The following is a 14,714-nucleotide window of genomic DNA, read 5'->3' as shown; positions in this document are numbered from 1 at the left end:
AAGCTATGTGGAGGCTTTACTCTCTTCTGTACAGCCAGAAACCAAGCACTGTATTCCTAAGAAAAAAGATGAAGGTTTGAACTATACTCAGTTTAATGGGAAGCTTTACAACTGAGCCATGACCATGTGTATTAAATATGTACAGAGAAAAGGCTAGTACCAAACATCTCATTATTTTGTAGCCCGACCTATTGTAATTGATTTTTCTCCCTTTTTGTGCAAGATCCTGTAATAAATTAGTGCCAAATATCAGTTGTAAAATGTTTAATTATTCTGTAGCAATAGATTTGCTGTAAGTGATAAACTTTTTTCTTGTAGGTCTTCATTACTTCAAAAACATTGTGTTAGTAGGATCTCTGCAGGATCGTTATGTTCCTTATCACTCTGCTCGCATTGAGATGTGTAAAACAGCTTTAAAGGATAAACAATCAGGTAATAAATATCCTGCAAAATAAACAAACTACTCAGGTTAAAACCTCACACGTATCAATCCCATTTCCTCCCATTTAATTTTGATTGCTTAACTGAGGCACCTCTATTATGTGTTTAGAAACTCTGGGCTTACTTTGTAGTAGTAGAGAGAGAAAATCCACGTGGAGGCTGACTTGCTTTCTCTATCTGTCCTGTTCTATTACATGCAGATGGAGATGAGACTGAACAGGTTTCTAACTTACTGACTTTGCTGAAAGTTAGGTGAGATAGACACAGCCCTTCATGCACTGTTCCATGAACAGGGAGGACAAATAATTTTGATTTCTGAGGATAACAAATTGTAGCACCAAGCCCTGGGCTGTATTTAACTGCGGCTTAAAAATAGCACTGAAAGAAAAGGTAATTTTTCCATAATCAGTTAGGGCCAGTTGCTGTATTTTCTCCTGAGATATCCTAGCACAATTGCATTCTATTATTATATATTAACAAAAAAAATTTAATGTAGTGTAATAAATTATTACTGATAAGTACATTCTCACTATAAATGTACAAATACTAAAATGCATAGCTTCAAATTATTTCTCCAGCATTTCTAGAGGAAATTAAACTTTCTGTATATTCTATATTAACAGAGCCACAGCATAACACATTTCCTTACTTCTCTTACTCTGGAATGTGTTCATTTTGAGTTCAAGATCAAAGAATTGTGTTTGTTTCTGGCAATTCACACAGCACTACTTTTCTTTTCCTCTACAGGACCAGTTTATGCTGAAATGATCCAGAACCTGCTTCTGCCAGTTCTTCAAAATAAGGAATGTAATTTGGTTCGTTATAATGTAATTAATGCATTACCCAATACAGCAGATTCTCTCATAGGGAGAGCTGCACACATTGCTGTTCTTGATTCAGAAATATTTTTAGAAAAATTCTTTCTTGTTGCTGCCCTAAAATATTTTCAGTAGAGAAAAGCATTGTAAGAGACTTGGTTATTACCTCATTAACAGATGAATTCAGATAATGTGTGGTATTAAAGTATAGCTGCAGCTGTATTTTAAGAGATATTTATACTTTTTATATGGAAGATAATTTATATCATCCACACTTAGGGCTTTTTAACATCAACTTTACTTTCTAGGTAATGTGACTGTGCAATATTTTTTTATTTTGTTCTTTTTACTTTTCTATTACTTTTTCTTAATTTTGGGTACCTAATTATTTGGAGATTAAAGCACAGTGTGTACTTTTGTTTGGTTGGTTATTGGCTCTCAGACAACAGAAGTCGATGTTACTTGGCTACATTTTACAAGAGGCTTTAGATGCCAAAAATAAATTGGATTTTAAAATTCTAAGAATGTCTTACGTGTTCACTTGTCGTATTTTAGCACTGTAGGAAGTTTAACTGGAAACACAATGAGCTGCTAAAATACTGGATATTTGAAAATGACTGTATCTGCTACAGCTTAACAGTTTTGTACAAAATCATTGCTGTCATTGTTAAATATGTTATGCCTGTGGGAATATATTTTCTACTGATCTCAAAAACATGTTAGTTTACATACTCAAATTTTATTACTGGAACTTTTGTTTTCAGAAGTAAATGGCAACTAAGGATTTTTGAATGTTCAGTGACAGCTGCCTTCAAATAATTGGGGTTTTGCAAACTGTATTAAGATGGTTCCTTACTCTGTCAGTTCTTCAGATGAACATGGACAATTTTACATGGACTTCCTTGTATGTACTTAAAATAAGTAAATGTTATAAATTTCTGCAATACTTTTATGAACTTAAGCAATTTTTAAATATTGTTAAAATGTTTTATTGACTATAAAGTATTGTAAATATAAATCAATACATCTTCAAATGAGACAGTATTGTAAACTTTACCTGTTTAGTGACACAGATAAAACGTTTTTGATATACAGGAACGTTAAAGGTCTCTTGACTTTCTACTGGTGCTGAATAGCGTTGTTTGGTTTCTCCTTCCTTCCCTTTTCTCTGTTTCAAACAATAATTCACTAAAGGTGGGGGAAAAGAGTTCCATGTGCATTCACTAATTGTACACTAATTGTAATGAAAATTTTTTGAAAAATACAAATTTGTTGTATAATGCATGTTTATTTTTAGCATTGTGTTATTGCATCTGGTGTTAATAAAATGAACAAATTACTCTAATGAAAGCAATTAAAAAACTGAAATGTTCTGCTAATTACCAAAATTCTGGGGAGGCTTTTTTGTATATAATTAATAATTTTGTACTTTCAAAATTAATATAGCAATAATAGTATATACTGAAGTGATTTTGCATTTGATATGGAATGTTGTATCGTAGTCTTTGTAACATATGGGGCAGGGGTTCCCCATAACTTAAAAGATGCTCAAATGATCATCTGAGCATCTACAGTTCAGCAACGTATACACTGCAAAGAGTACTTTAATAATATTAGAGTTGTGTTAGGCAAGTCCTTATGGCACAAAGATATCTTTAATACATTCTCACTATAACAATGCCGATTTTTTTCATAATTTTATATTATGATGATGCTATTAAGGTCTAAATGTTTAAATTATGTTCTGGTATCTCAACTGTCTTCTATTTAACAGAATTACTGGATTTGGCTACTGGCTAAACTTTGAATATCTGTTTAAGGGAGCTAAAGTTACAAAATATTCCTTGATTCATAATGAAGACTTTAAACTGGTTTTAGGAAACAAGTATTTAGATGGTTCTGTGACTATTGAAAAATGTGTCTTGCTTTCTGTCTCTGGAAATCTGAAAGTGTGAAGCATGCTTTTGTGATCAGAAAAGCAGAAGTATCCTGACAGAAGTAGCCACTTCTTTTTCTTTTTTTTCTTTTTTCCCCCTTTTTTTGGATTGTGGGGGTAACAGTAGATCCCATCCATTTAAGGCAGCTTGAATTAGGTTTGTTCTTCAAGGAAAATGGATGATGCAGAAAGTCATGTGGTATTTGCATGTAAGTTTATCAAGGAACATGGCAAATTAAGAAAATACTAAATTCATTCTCTCTTTCTTAATTGTTATTGCCTACTCCAGATGTGGTTTGGTAGCCCTCTCAGTACTGTAGCTTTTGTGAGGGCTGTTTGACACCCCAAAGTCCTAAAGGAATGTGCCGTTTGACAGTAGTGAGAGGCGTGATGACCCCAACACATCCTTGGAGCATAGGAAGTTCATATTTACTTACCAACTGTATAGTCACTTGCAGTTGCTCTCTGAACAACACATGCAGGCTGGGATATTTGGGACAAGTGTGCATGTGTTGCATGGCATGTTCCCCCTACTCCTGCAGATTTCTGCCTTCTCTTTCCTGGACTAAAATACAGACTTGTGTATACGTAAGTCAGTGTCATCTGATGCAGTAGCAGCTATAAAGTGCTGCTTGCTACTCACCATCTCACCACTGTTCTGTTTGAATGAGGGCTTCATTTTCCTTTAACAATAGTGACCTCTCCTTCATGCAGGTATCCTGCAGCTGCTTGAAAGAGAATGATGCTGCTAACAGAATGAGAGGTAAGAACTGAGGTCTTAACATTCCTTTTGAGAACTGTCAGTCTCTTGTTCCCTGAAGGCAGTAGGCTGGTACTGTTATTTCAAAAAGCTCTCAGTGATATTATTAGATCGCTGCATAAAATGACATCGTGTCTGCACTTCTCTTTCCATGTTGTGTGTATAAATTAATTCCTTGGGTTGTGTTTGAATCCTTAATACAAACTAAACTTTCTGTTCCTGTAGATCTAGGAATTACTACTACTTTGGAAAAAGAGCTTGCATTATATTGGAAATCACCAGGCTTTGCAGCAGAGCCAAGAGATTTGACATTGATGGAAAACTTACTCTGTAACCACGAAACAACCTTGTTTCCAAGCCAGGTTTTTTTTGGCCCGGCCCTGACCAGGTGTGGTCTTCAGATAACCAAGGTTCTTGATATGGTCTCAGAGGCAGAGGGGGCATTTAGGCAATATCAGTACACTTGGTGCCCAGGGCAGTGCTGGTTCTAGTGCTTTCCACATAGCCCCCAAGACCAATACATTTGGCTCATTTGAACTGACCTGCTGCAAGCTTCGTGCCAGCTTTAAGTCTTTTATTCCCCACTTTGTAGAACAGCAAAGCTAAATACAATATTGTTTGTGTCATCTCAGGAGGCAAGCTGCAATGCGAGATATAAATGATCAGTAAACAGAGGAAGGAGAACAAGAAAAGAAAACACTCAATCACAAAGTAGAAAATTCCTGTGGTGTATGCTACATTTGTTTTTACCAATGTTAAGATTTATTACCTCCTTAGCCAAAAGATCTAGAAATTAATAATTCAGGAGTTAAAAGTGAATTTTGCATTTTTACAGCAGTACAATAAATAAAGACTAGAAATATGTTTTGAAGACAGTTAATTTTTAGGTGGATAAACAGTACCTCATTAATCTTTCATTGCTATTACATTCTTACAATTTGAAATTTGACATGTATGCATGTGCATATGATGTGTGCATACACGTATGATTTTTCATGGATTGTGTGAAGTGGTTTAGGAGCAGAGCTTACTATTGCTTGGTGTCTGCAGACAACTTGGTAAGTTTTTTTAAGGGAAGGATTTCATGTTTTTATTGTATTGAACACATAAATGCTAACTTCTTGAACTTTGATGAGATCCATTTAGGTTTTTTTCTTGCTGGTTTTGGGCAGAGCATTTTTTTCTGCATTCATCTTTATTCACTCTGATCTAGAGGCCCAGCATCTTGCTGTTAGAATAAAGGAAAGGGTTTCCATTATTTTCAGTCTCTAATGTCTAATTAACCGTGTTATAAAAGGTGATTGAGAAAACGTCACTTGTAAGGCAGGCAGTTAAATTTAATCACTTTCTGTGTGTAGGCATTGCCAGATATAGCACAGTAAACTCCAGGGAGTGCTGCTGCTCTTTAATTTACCAAGATTTACTTTCTTAAACCTTTCAGATGTAAACACAAAATGCTATTTTAGATTCAGATCTCCCAGCTAACTTCTGTAGTTTAGTATCTGTGGACAGACTGAATTCTGTTTTATGTAAGAGCAAGGTTGGCTGGAGAAATTTGAAGAGTGACAAAAAGCAAAACTTGCCGTATTCAAAACATTAACTGGAACTAATTAACTGGAGAGCCACTCCATGAACGCCGGTGTTACTTATCCCAGGAATAGGATACTGAGTTAAACTCGGAAACTGGAACGATGCCGTCTGAAAGCACAGGCACTGTCTGTACATCACTGTGGTACTAGCAAACGTTCCTTCATGTCCTAAGCAGCCTATGTGTATTATTTGAAAAGTGTACAATTTTTTTATTATTATTAAAAAAAAAAACAAAAACAAAAACCTGGACTGCACTACACAGCGGGGGGAAAACGGGTTCTTGCAGCGCTAGACTCTTCACTGCATCGAAGAAAGAAGACGTCTTTGCTCCAGGTTTGGCGAGGGGCGGAGAGAAGAGTTACAGCGTATTTCTGGAGCACCTCAGTGAGCCCGTAGCTGCCTTTATCGGGACCGTGGCTCCCCAGGCGCCGCTGGCCTCTGTTTACCGGAGGCGGGGAGCAGCCCGGGGGCACGTGGGAGTTGAGAGGCCGCTGAGGCAACCCTGACCGGGGCCGCGTTCGCCGCCTGCCCCCGGCTGGAGCCGCCGCCGCCTTGGGCGCCTGCGCGGCGGCGCTGCCCGCCCCGCACGCCTTCGTCCTGGGCATGGCTCTGCGGCTGCTGCGCGGCGCGCCCGGGGCAGCGAGTAAGAGGCGGGCGAAGGGCGGGAGGGCCCGGGCTGTGCCGCGGAGGGGCTCCCCGGCTCCCCTGCTCTTCCTCCCGCAGGGAGTGGCGAGCGAGGGGCCGGGGCTGGGGCTGCCGGCGCTGGGGGAGCTGGACAGCACCCAAGATGGCGGCGGATGAGGAGCGTGACACGCCCCGCTTCCTCAGCCCGCGGCGTCCGGGGGGCCGTGGGCTTTCACAGCTTTCCTCACACGCTTCATTACGGTTTCCCTGCTCTTCCTCCCTTCCCGTCCTCCACCCGCTCCCCCGCTATTAATATTCTCCCCTGTATTGCAAACCTACCGCTATCGGGCAAATCTTTTGTTACGGAGGTTTTCTTGCCCTGTCATTGCTGCATACTTCTTAACGGCAGTAAAATGTTAAACAGTGGTTTGACGTTTGGAGAATAGCTGGAGGAAACGTGCCGTGGTCCTGAAAGTTACTGGTCCGTGCCCTTCACCTGAGGAAATTCGGATCGTTTGTTTATAGAGAAGTAAGGCAGACGGGGTAACAGCCTGTCCCACAGGCCTCAGCTTGGGCCGTTCGTCGGGTGCGCCCCTCTCCGTCAAAAGCTGAGGTTCTGTGATGCTATTGATAAAATACTCTTAAATCAAAGTAGTACGCTGTATGTTAATGGAAGATCTGTTAAAAAAATTGTTGTTAGGTGTTTGTGCTCTATTTGGCTGTCAGGTTCATGGCAGGATGTAGCTGATGCCCTAGTCCTCTGAGCATCCCAACGTGTGCCCAGCTCCCACTACATGGATAGCTTTGTTATGATAAATCACAGTCTGTGGGCCACTTCAAAAGATGGGATATTGGGGTGCAGCAGCTTTAGAGACTTGGGATTTTCAACTTCAAATTTAGTTATATAATTAATAAATGGGAGAGCTTTGTAACAGCATGTGAAAGAGGAGAGAATCAAAGAGCAGTTTCTAGAATGTGGTTTACTGATGAAGTTGATAGTTCGTCTCGTCTTTTTCAGAGATGTTTAATGTTGAACCTTTGTCACCTCTCTGTCAAGAAGAGTGTATTTTGGTCAAGAATATCAAGTAAATCCATCAAGGAAAATGGATTTTGCCTCTGGTGACTGAGATAATCAATTTCATACCAGTACCTTTTATTTGAATTGGACTAGAATACCAGCTATAATTTAATTTTCTAGCTAGCTTTTCTTTTAGCTTACTGAAGAATGACAAGAAGCTTGGCAGGAGTAGAAAGACCCAATGTTTGCAACAGATTAGATCCTTTACTGTTAATAGTTTGTTATGTCATGCTTAAAGGAAAAAAAAAATTACTCCTTTGGGGCATTGGCAGCAGATGGCGGACATAATACAATTTATGTGGCTGTAGGGTTTGATATTAAAGATGTGGTATTTTAAAATGAATGAATATGCTGGGAATACAGGTGAGTTGTTAGTTGGTATATATTTACATATATATGTCAACTAACAAGTTGACAGTGCTTGAGAAGGCTTCCTGATTCAATCTCCTCAGGAAGGTAGAATAATAGTTCTTTCAGGTGCTTTTCACCCAGGTGGTACAGGGAGGATTTCTGAATCTTGCTTCTTAAGAAATGTCAGAGCTGCTTTAGCTACGTGTCCATAGCCAAAATAGTTTTAGTGGATAGTTTATGCTTACTGTGGACATTCAGCTTTTTAACTGAAATGTTAGTAGGACTTTAAAGGAAAAAAATTAATGCTTTTAATGAAAGCATTTGCATACAGTTACATAATTGAACTTAAACACACTCAAAGTTTTTCCTACTTTTGACTACCAGCTGAATTATTTTACCATCCTAAGGGAAACCCAGCTATCCTCTGCTGACATTCTGGGAAACCTGTTACTAAGGGAACAATGTTTTATTTTTTTTTAACTTTCCTTAAGGAAAGCAGAAGCTTTTTCTGACTAAAAAGCTGCTGGAAATGAGCCAAGACCTGGAAATCAGCAGGTTTCTTGGGGGAGGTTAGGATTTCTCCCGGAAAACAGAATGTACTGGTCTGTGCTAGCATAATTACTGTTTAAGAGTCTAAAATACAAGAAAGTAACAGCAAAGATAAATTCAAGCAGTTTAAAATATACTGTTTACGTGAACTGAGTTATACAACTAACACAATTTTGCCTACATATGTTTCTAGGGCCAAAAATAATTATCTGTGCTGATTTCTTAGGTGTTCATGAGTTGAATGTTAAATAATTTTTTTGAGTTTTCCTGTCTTCCACTCCCTCATTCCTGAAGTAGGTTTTTTTCAGAGGTGCTCTGGACAGTCACAGCGTTACTCAGTGTTAAACTCCCACATTTATGCTGCTCGTGTCTGCTTGCTTGATAGAGTCATCACTTCTTTGCCCCTTGCGGAGCAGCTCCAGCTCTAAACCAGGAGGAAGATCTGAACCTGCTAAGCAGCCCCTTAAGAAACCAAAGTTACCAGTAGGTCGGTTTGATGAACCAGAAGAGTCCAGTATAGAGAAGGAACCCCTGGAAAGTAAGTAATGTTTTACAAAATTGGAAGGTGTGTTTTAGAGGCAAGACTGTGAATGCTGTGCTGATGTCAGTTTAAGAAGATGACAGGCATTCAGCACTCTTTAGAATCATTTTCTAAAAGCTTATTGGTTCTGAAAAAAAACCAGAGAGGTAGGGCAATTGGCACAAGTGCACCAGGGAAGAAGTCTTCAGAACAGCCGTGGTTATGCATTGTAACAAGTCACCCAGACTGGGGATTCCTCTGCTCTTGAAGCTAGGCAAATTTGCCTGGCTGTCCTAACTTAGTACCAGCCCTGCCTTGAGCAGGGCTGGTGCCAAGTGCTTGCCAAAGGTGCCTTCCACCACCACAAATCATTGCATGATTCAGAGAAATGTAGCTGGTATTGCTCTGTAATAATACAGCTGTGCACCAGGGCACCAGCTACTTTGTATTATTCAAAAGGCCTGTTTTATTTCTTAGTCCACAAAATATTTCTGACTCATGCTGCATTTTGTGGCCAAGATTCCTTAATCTTGCAGGTAGTGTTTCGTAAAGAAACAACTGATACTGAGTTTACTGAGCAGCTCAGTGGGACCTGGCCAGATCTAACAAACTGGTATTGGTGTTGTGTTCTGATGACCTCACTGGGACTGCATGGTGAGAACCTGACAAGATTGGCACAGATACATCACTGCTGAACTAAATAGGAACATACTTTTTTTTGTCAGATGGGAGAAGGACAGAATCTCTTTCTTTCTTCTTTTTAATTAGCCATCTTCACTTAACTAAAAGCAGTGCTCATGCTTTGTATAACCCACCGTAGTATGATATTCTGCTACAGTTCATCAGTAGCAATAACCCATGTTTTTCTATTTTGAGGTCTATAGGACAAGCTTTTTAGTGTATGAATAGATTACTATAAATATCCAGATGACAAAATTACTGAAAAATCCTAGAATCATAGAATGGTTTGAGTTGGAAAGGCCCTTAAAGGTCATCAAGTTCCAACACTCCTGCCATGGACAGGGGCACCTTCCACTAGACCAGGCTGCTCAAAGCCCAGTCCAGCCTGGCCTTGAACATTTCTAAGGATGGGGCATCCACAGCCTCTCTGAACAACTTGTTCCAGTGCCTCAGCACCCACGCCGTAAAGAATTTCTTCCTAATAGCTAATCTAAACCTACTGTCTTTTATTTTAAAGCCATTCCCCCTTCTCCTGTCGCTACATGTTCTCATTAAAAATCCCTCTCCAGCTTGTTTAAAGGCCCTCTTCAGGTACTGGAAGGCTGCTAAAAGGTCTTCCCAGAGCCTTCTCTTCTCCAGGCTGAAGAACCCCAATTCTCTCACTCTTCTCTCAGTCTGTCTCAATAGGAGAGGTGCTCCAGTCCTGTGATTGTCTTAATGTCCTTCTCTGGACTTGTTCCAACAGGTCCACCTCTTTTTGTGTTGGGGGCTCCACAGCTGAACACAGTACTCTGGGTGGGCTTTGGGAATTTTTTTTTAAAGTATTTTTGATACAAGAACTTACAAAGAGGCAATGCAAAGAATAACTTTAAACTATTTGCAGCAAATTAAACTAATTTCTTCTGCCCAACATGTTCGTGAATTAAACGTTAACAAGTTGATGAAATATTTTCTTTTCATTCTTCTATATACAGAATATATTCTGCCTTACCATGTAAACAGGAAGCCAGGTCTGAAAGCACTAACATCCTGGGGAAAAGAAATACAGACTGATCTATAGTCTCCAAAAGAAAGGCAGCAGAGTGCCCACTGGAAGCAGAATTTCCTTCATCTGTAGACAGTACTTCATGAAATCCTTCAAACACATTAATGTGCCCTTCTGAACAGAGCTGGTAATTGCTTCAATTCTTGGGATGTATTCTTCTTGGATAAACTTGGATAAAGTCATTTTCCAGAACTGGATGTGATACTGTTTCATGAGAGCATTGCCACTCACCTCCAGAAAATTAAAAAGTAGCATAGCTGTCAGAACCTGGATATTCAACATCCAAGCAAGCCAGCATCATGCATAGTTCAATCCATGAGGATATTATTTTTATTTTTATTTTTATTTTTATTTTTATTTTTTATTATTTACATATACTTACTTCTTTCCATAAGGCCACCAGAGGTGAATGATAGCAGCATAAAGACTAATCATTCCTGACATTCATTTAAGAAACTGATCTTGTTCTTGCACCTTAGAATCCTTAATTTCATATCCAGAATCCTCAGATACTCTTCCACAGAGGTCCCCTGTGGTACATACAGGGTAAAACGGCACTTTTTGTGCAGCAGAGCTAAGAAAACATCTCCAACTTCAGAGTGCATTACCTTGAGGCCACCACAGCCATTGGGAAAGCTGCATCATGGTGAAAAGCTACTTCTGCTCTTTCTTTCACAAATTTATTAGCAAGTTTGTCATTATATTGTTGTATTACAGTATCATCATTCTTGTATTATAGAATCATCTCCACACAATTTCACATTGTGGCTCACTTGAGAACTAACTCACACTTGGAGTTACTGTGTAAGCAGCTGATTAATTCTCGTCTTTTTATTCCCAGGAAAATCAATGCCATCACTGCTTCATTTAAAACATACATAATCAATATCTTTTGTTATTTTCTTAGGTATTCCAGGTTTGGAGCAAGACTCCAGGTTTCTTTAGTTGCACCTGTATTTTTTACATGTAACACCAGCAATAGTTTGCAAACTGCCTGTTGTATTACTAGGAAAAAACTAAGGGTTGAAGCTGGATGTTGGAATTCCCAGTGTTCTGTAGAAATGTGTATCGTGGAGAAATCTTTTGAACATCTGCATCCACTGTCAGCACATCAGTAGTGTTTTGATATTGGGATGATGACATGTAGAAAATAGTATTAGGTGCATTTGCACTCCTTGTAGTGCCAGAGGTGCTGAAATACTGACATCTCTTTTCCTGGTCTGCATCAGTTACGAAACAGGCATCCCAGTCTGTTATCCTGTATAGCCTGTAGCTGCGTGAGTTTCCTCCATCACTTTTCTTTTTGTCTGCTGTCCAGAATTTCTGTTGTTGTCTTCTCTCATTTTCAACCCTTCACCTCATTACTTGTGTTGCCCACCAGGGCTGAGTTAGGGATATGCATGAGGGAGTCCCAAGTTAGGTGTATATATGGGAAGCTCTGGAGAATCAGCGTGGCATGGGGCATGTGGGGTACTGTGATTTTCTGGGAGCTCTGCAGTCTAGTGTAGGATGAGAGACAGCCTAGGGTGGTGCTGTGCCCACAAGTACTTAATAGCTTAATGGCTATTAACAGTAATGAGTATTTTAGACCAAACCACTACACTAAATTAACTATTCTTTGGAGAAAGCCCTGAGTAAAGGTGCAGAAAGTAGTGTAAGAATGTTGGCTGAGGTGCAGAAAGCTCTGTGCTGTTTAAGAAAGTAGCATGAGCTGGCGGGGTGCTTCTCTTTTGTAGCAGGGTAGGGGGTTGGATGAAAAGCCACACATGATTTGGCAGTGTGTGATTGCAGCCCATAAAATCAGCCAAATCCTGGACTGCATCAAAAGCAGCATGGCCAGCAGGTCAAGGGAAGTGATTCTCTCCCTCTGCTCAGCCCTCATGAGACCCTACCTGGAGTGCTGTGTCCAGCTGTGGGCTCCTCAGCACAAGAAAGGCATGGACCTCTTTGAATGGGTCCAGAGGAGGGACACGAAGATCATCATAGGGGTAGAACATCTCTTCTACCAAGACAGGCTGGGGTTGTTCAGCCTGAAGAAGAGGCGGCTTTGGGAAGATCTAACTGTGGCCTTCTGATGCCTAAAAGGGGTTCAGTACCTTCAGGGGCTTTGTAAAATGAAGGGAGGGAGTTTTCATACAAGTAGTGACAGGACAAGGGGCAATGGTTCTAAACTGAAAGAAGGCAGGTTTGTATTAGATGTTAGGAAGAAATTCTTTACTGTGAGGGTGGTGAAGCACTAGAGCAGGCTGCCCAGTGAAGCTGTGGATACCCCATTCCTGGAAGTGTTCAAGGTTAGGCTGGATGGGTTAACCATCCAACCTGGGATGTTTTAAATACAAGACTAATAGAATCTTGACTAAAATTCAAGCTAAAATTAAAACAGTGCTTAAAATTAGAGACCTGAACAAACAGCAAGTGACCTGGGATTTTAGATTTAGTGAACATAAGTACAGCATACCTGAATGATGCAAGTTCTGACTTGAGAAACTCTGGTGCTTTAATGCCTCTGGACATTCAGTTGCCTCTTTTTTTTCAGAAATGAATATGATCATACATATTGCTGATTGTAGTAAAAAACCCAGAAATTACTTTTGTAGGATTCTTGGAAATGTTTAACTCAAGGTTTCCTTTCAAAACAAAAAATAATTGATTTTGTATATGAAAATGAAACTAAAGGGAAAACATCAACAATGATGACATATTTGTATTTGTCAACATTACAGAAATTTTAATGAACTTTCCCTGTTATTTTAGAATTCCCTGATGGAATCAATCCTACTACAAAAGAGAGGGGTGGACCTAGAGGCCCTGAACCTACACGATTTGGAGACTGGGAGAGAAAAGGACGTTGTATAGATTTCTAATATTTAAATGTCTGTATTGCTAATAAAATATTTCTGGTTGCTGAAAAATACAATGTACAGAAAAAATCTCACCTGGATTTGTCATTGAGCTTATTGTTTCTGTTGTGCCACCACATTCTGTCATGTGATGAATTTTCTGAATAACACAATGTAATTAAACACAATGCTGCAGCTCAGATTATGGAGCTGTTAGTGGCTCAAGTGTCTGCCTGATCTTTTAATGCTATTTACTCTGTGCAAGTATAAATGCAAGTATAGTGGTGTGAAATTGGTAGTCAGGTGCTTACTGAGATGTATAAAGGCTTGTATTTCTTCATTAATGTAAAGATTTATGTGGTGTTGTAAAAGTGTTGAAAGAACTTCACATTTTATGAGCCTGGACACCATTCATCAAAAGTAGAACCAACTCTGAGGAGATCAGTAGGTCACTGATTTCACACAGTGGTTTGCTGATAAAAGCCTCTTTACTCAAGAACCTTCCCCTCTGTCCCCATTGCAGTGGGTTGGGTGTTTCTTCCTGTTTGTAGAGAAGGGACAGTCTTGTCTCTGACTGAGGACTGTAAATAGCACAATGGAGATGGAGACTTAATTTGGAGAGGGTCAGATCTTGATTGCAAGTAGTGTAGAGGTGCTCTGTATGCAATTCTAGGACACTCTTCTTTATCACCTGCCTTCTTCCTGCTATTTGCATTTTCTCTTGTAAGTGGAGGTGCCCTTTTGCACATGGGCTAAATGCTGCTTGGGAAAAATGCAGCATTACTGCCTGAAACCTTGTGGTCAAAGGAGACAAGTTCTGTTAGGTGATCTAATATAGCAGGTCTTAAAACTAAGTTATCTGGCATCAAAGTAAGTATCTTTCAGTCACACTGAACTCAGTTCTTTCAAGAATTTGCCTAGTCATAAGTACTGTAGTAGAGGAGTAGTAGAGGGCAAATCTACCACTTGTGTGGGTACTAACTAATGAGAGTAGGTTGTCATTATTGAAATGTGTGAACGTGTGCTCTATTTCTATGCAAGTTCTTTTTGATAGCCTGAACAAATGGGTGTTCTCTAGTCTCAGAATCAGAGAAAGGTGTGGGGTTTGTGTTACTCTGGCTATGTGTGGGCTTTGCCCAGCTTTGCCTTTGCATGGTTTAACTAGAGCATTAAAGTGTGTTGGTCTTGTCACAAACCTGCGCAGCCTCCCCTAAAACTCACTTGACTGGCAGCCAGTGGGGGAGCTCCTTGTTGACATCTGACAGTTTGTGTATTGAGTGTGTATGTCATGGACGTAGTCTTGCTCTAGTTGTGAGTTTGGATGTTTGTCTCACTGTGATGATTCCCTACAAACATACTGAACCTGTTCAGTTAAACGTTTATCAACCAAATACCTCACTGACAAGCAAAATGAGATTAATGAAAGCCTGTTCCTCATAAAGAGTGTGAATTAGTGGTAATTACATTTTGAACCTTTAAAT

The 14,714-nt window shown here is 39.6% G+C and overlaps 2 protein-coding genes across 5 annotated transcripts in view; both read left to right on the top strand.

The window, feature by feature from the left end:
• The window catches only part of FAM135A (family with sequence similarity 135 member A), an 81,209-nt gene extending 78,538 nt beyond the window's left edge, over positions 1 to 2,671 (top strand). For 3 of the 4 annotated variants that reach the window (XM_069011346.1, XM_069011345.1, XM_069011347.1), the window contains 2 exons: positions 319 to 432; positions 1,189 to 2,671. In XM_069011346.1, the coding sequence (XP_068867447.1) occupies positions 319 to 432; positions 1,189 to 1,394 (320 nt within the window). In that variant the 3' untranslated portion in view covers positions 1,395 to 2,671. The remainder of the gene's footprint in view (positions 1 to 318; positions 433 to 1,188) is intronic. The other variant, XM_069011348.1, reaches the window with a different exon arrangement.
• Positions 2,672 to 6,078: 3,407 nt separating this feature from the next.
• Positions 6,079 to 13,458, top strand: SDHAF4 (succinate dehydrogenase complex assembly factor 4). Its single transcript, XM_069011344.1, has 3 exons — positions 6,079 to 6,188; positions 8,533 to 8,685; positions 13,148 to 13,458. Exons 1-3 carry the CDS (start codon positions 6,149 to 6,151, stop codon positions 13,255 to 13,257), a joined length of 303 nt encoding a protein of 100 aa, XP_068867445.1. The 5' UTR covers positions 6,079 to 6,148; the 3' UTR covers positions 13,258 to 13,458.
• The last annotated feature ends 1,256 nt before the right edge of the window (positions 13,459 to 14,714 follow it).

The sequence above is a fragment of the Aphelocoma coerulescens genome, chromosome 3 (genome assembly GCF_041296385.1).
Source record: "Aphelocoma coerulescens isolate FSJ_1873_10779 chromosome 3, UR_Acoe_1.0, whole genome shotgun sequence".
NCBI lineage: Eukaryota > Metazoa > Chordata > Aves > Passeriformes > Corvidae > Aphelocoma > Aphelocoma coerulescens.
This window is presented reverse-complemented; position numbering and strand designations above follow the sequence as displayed.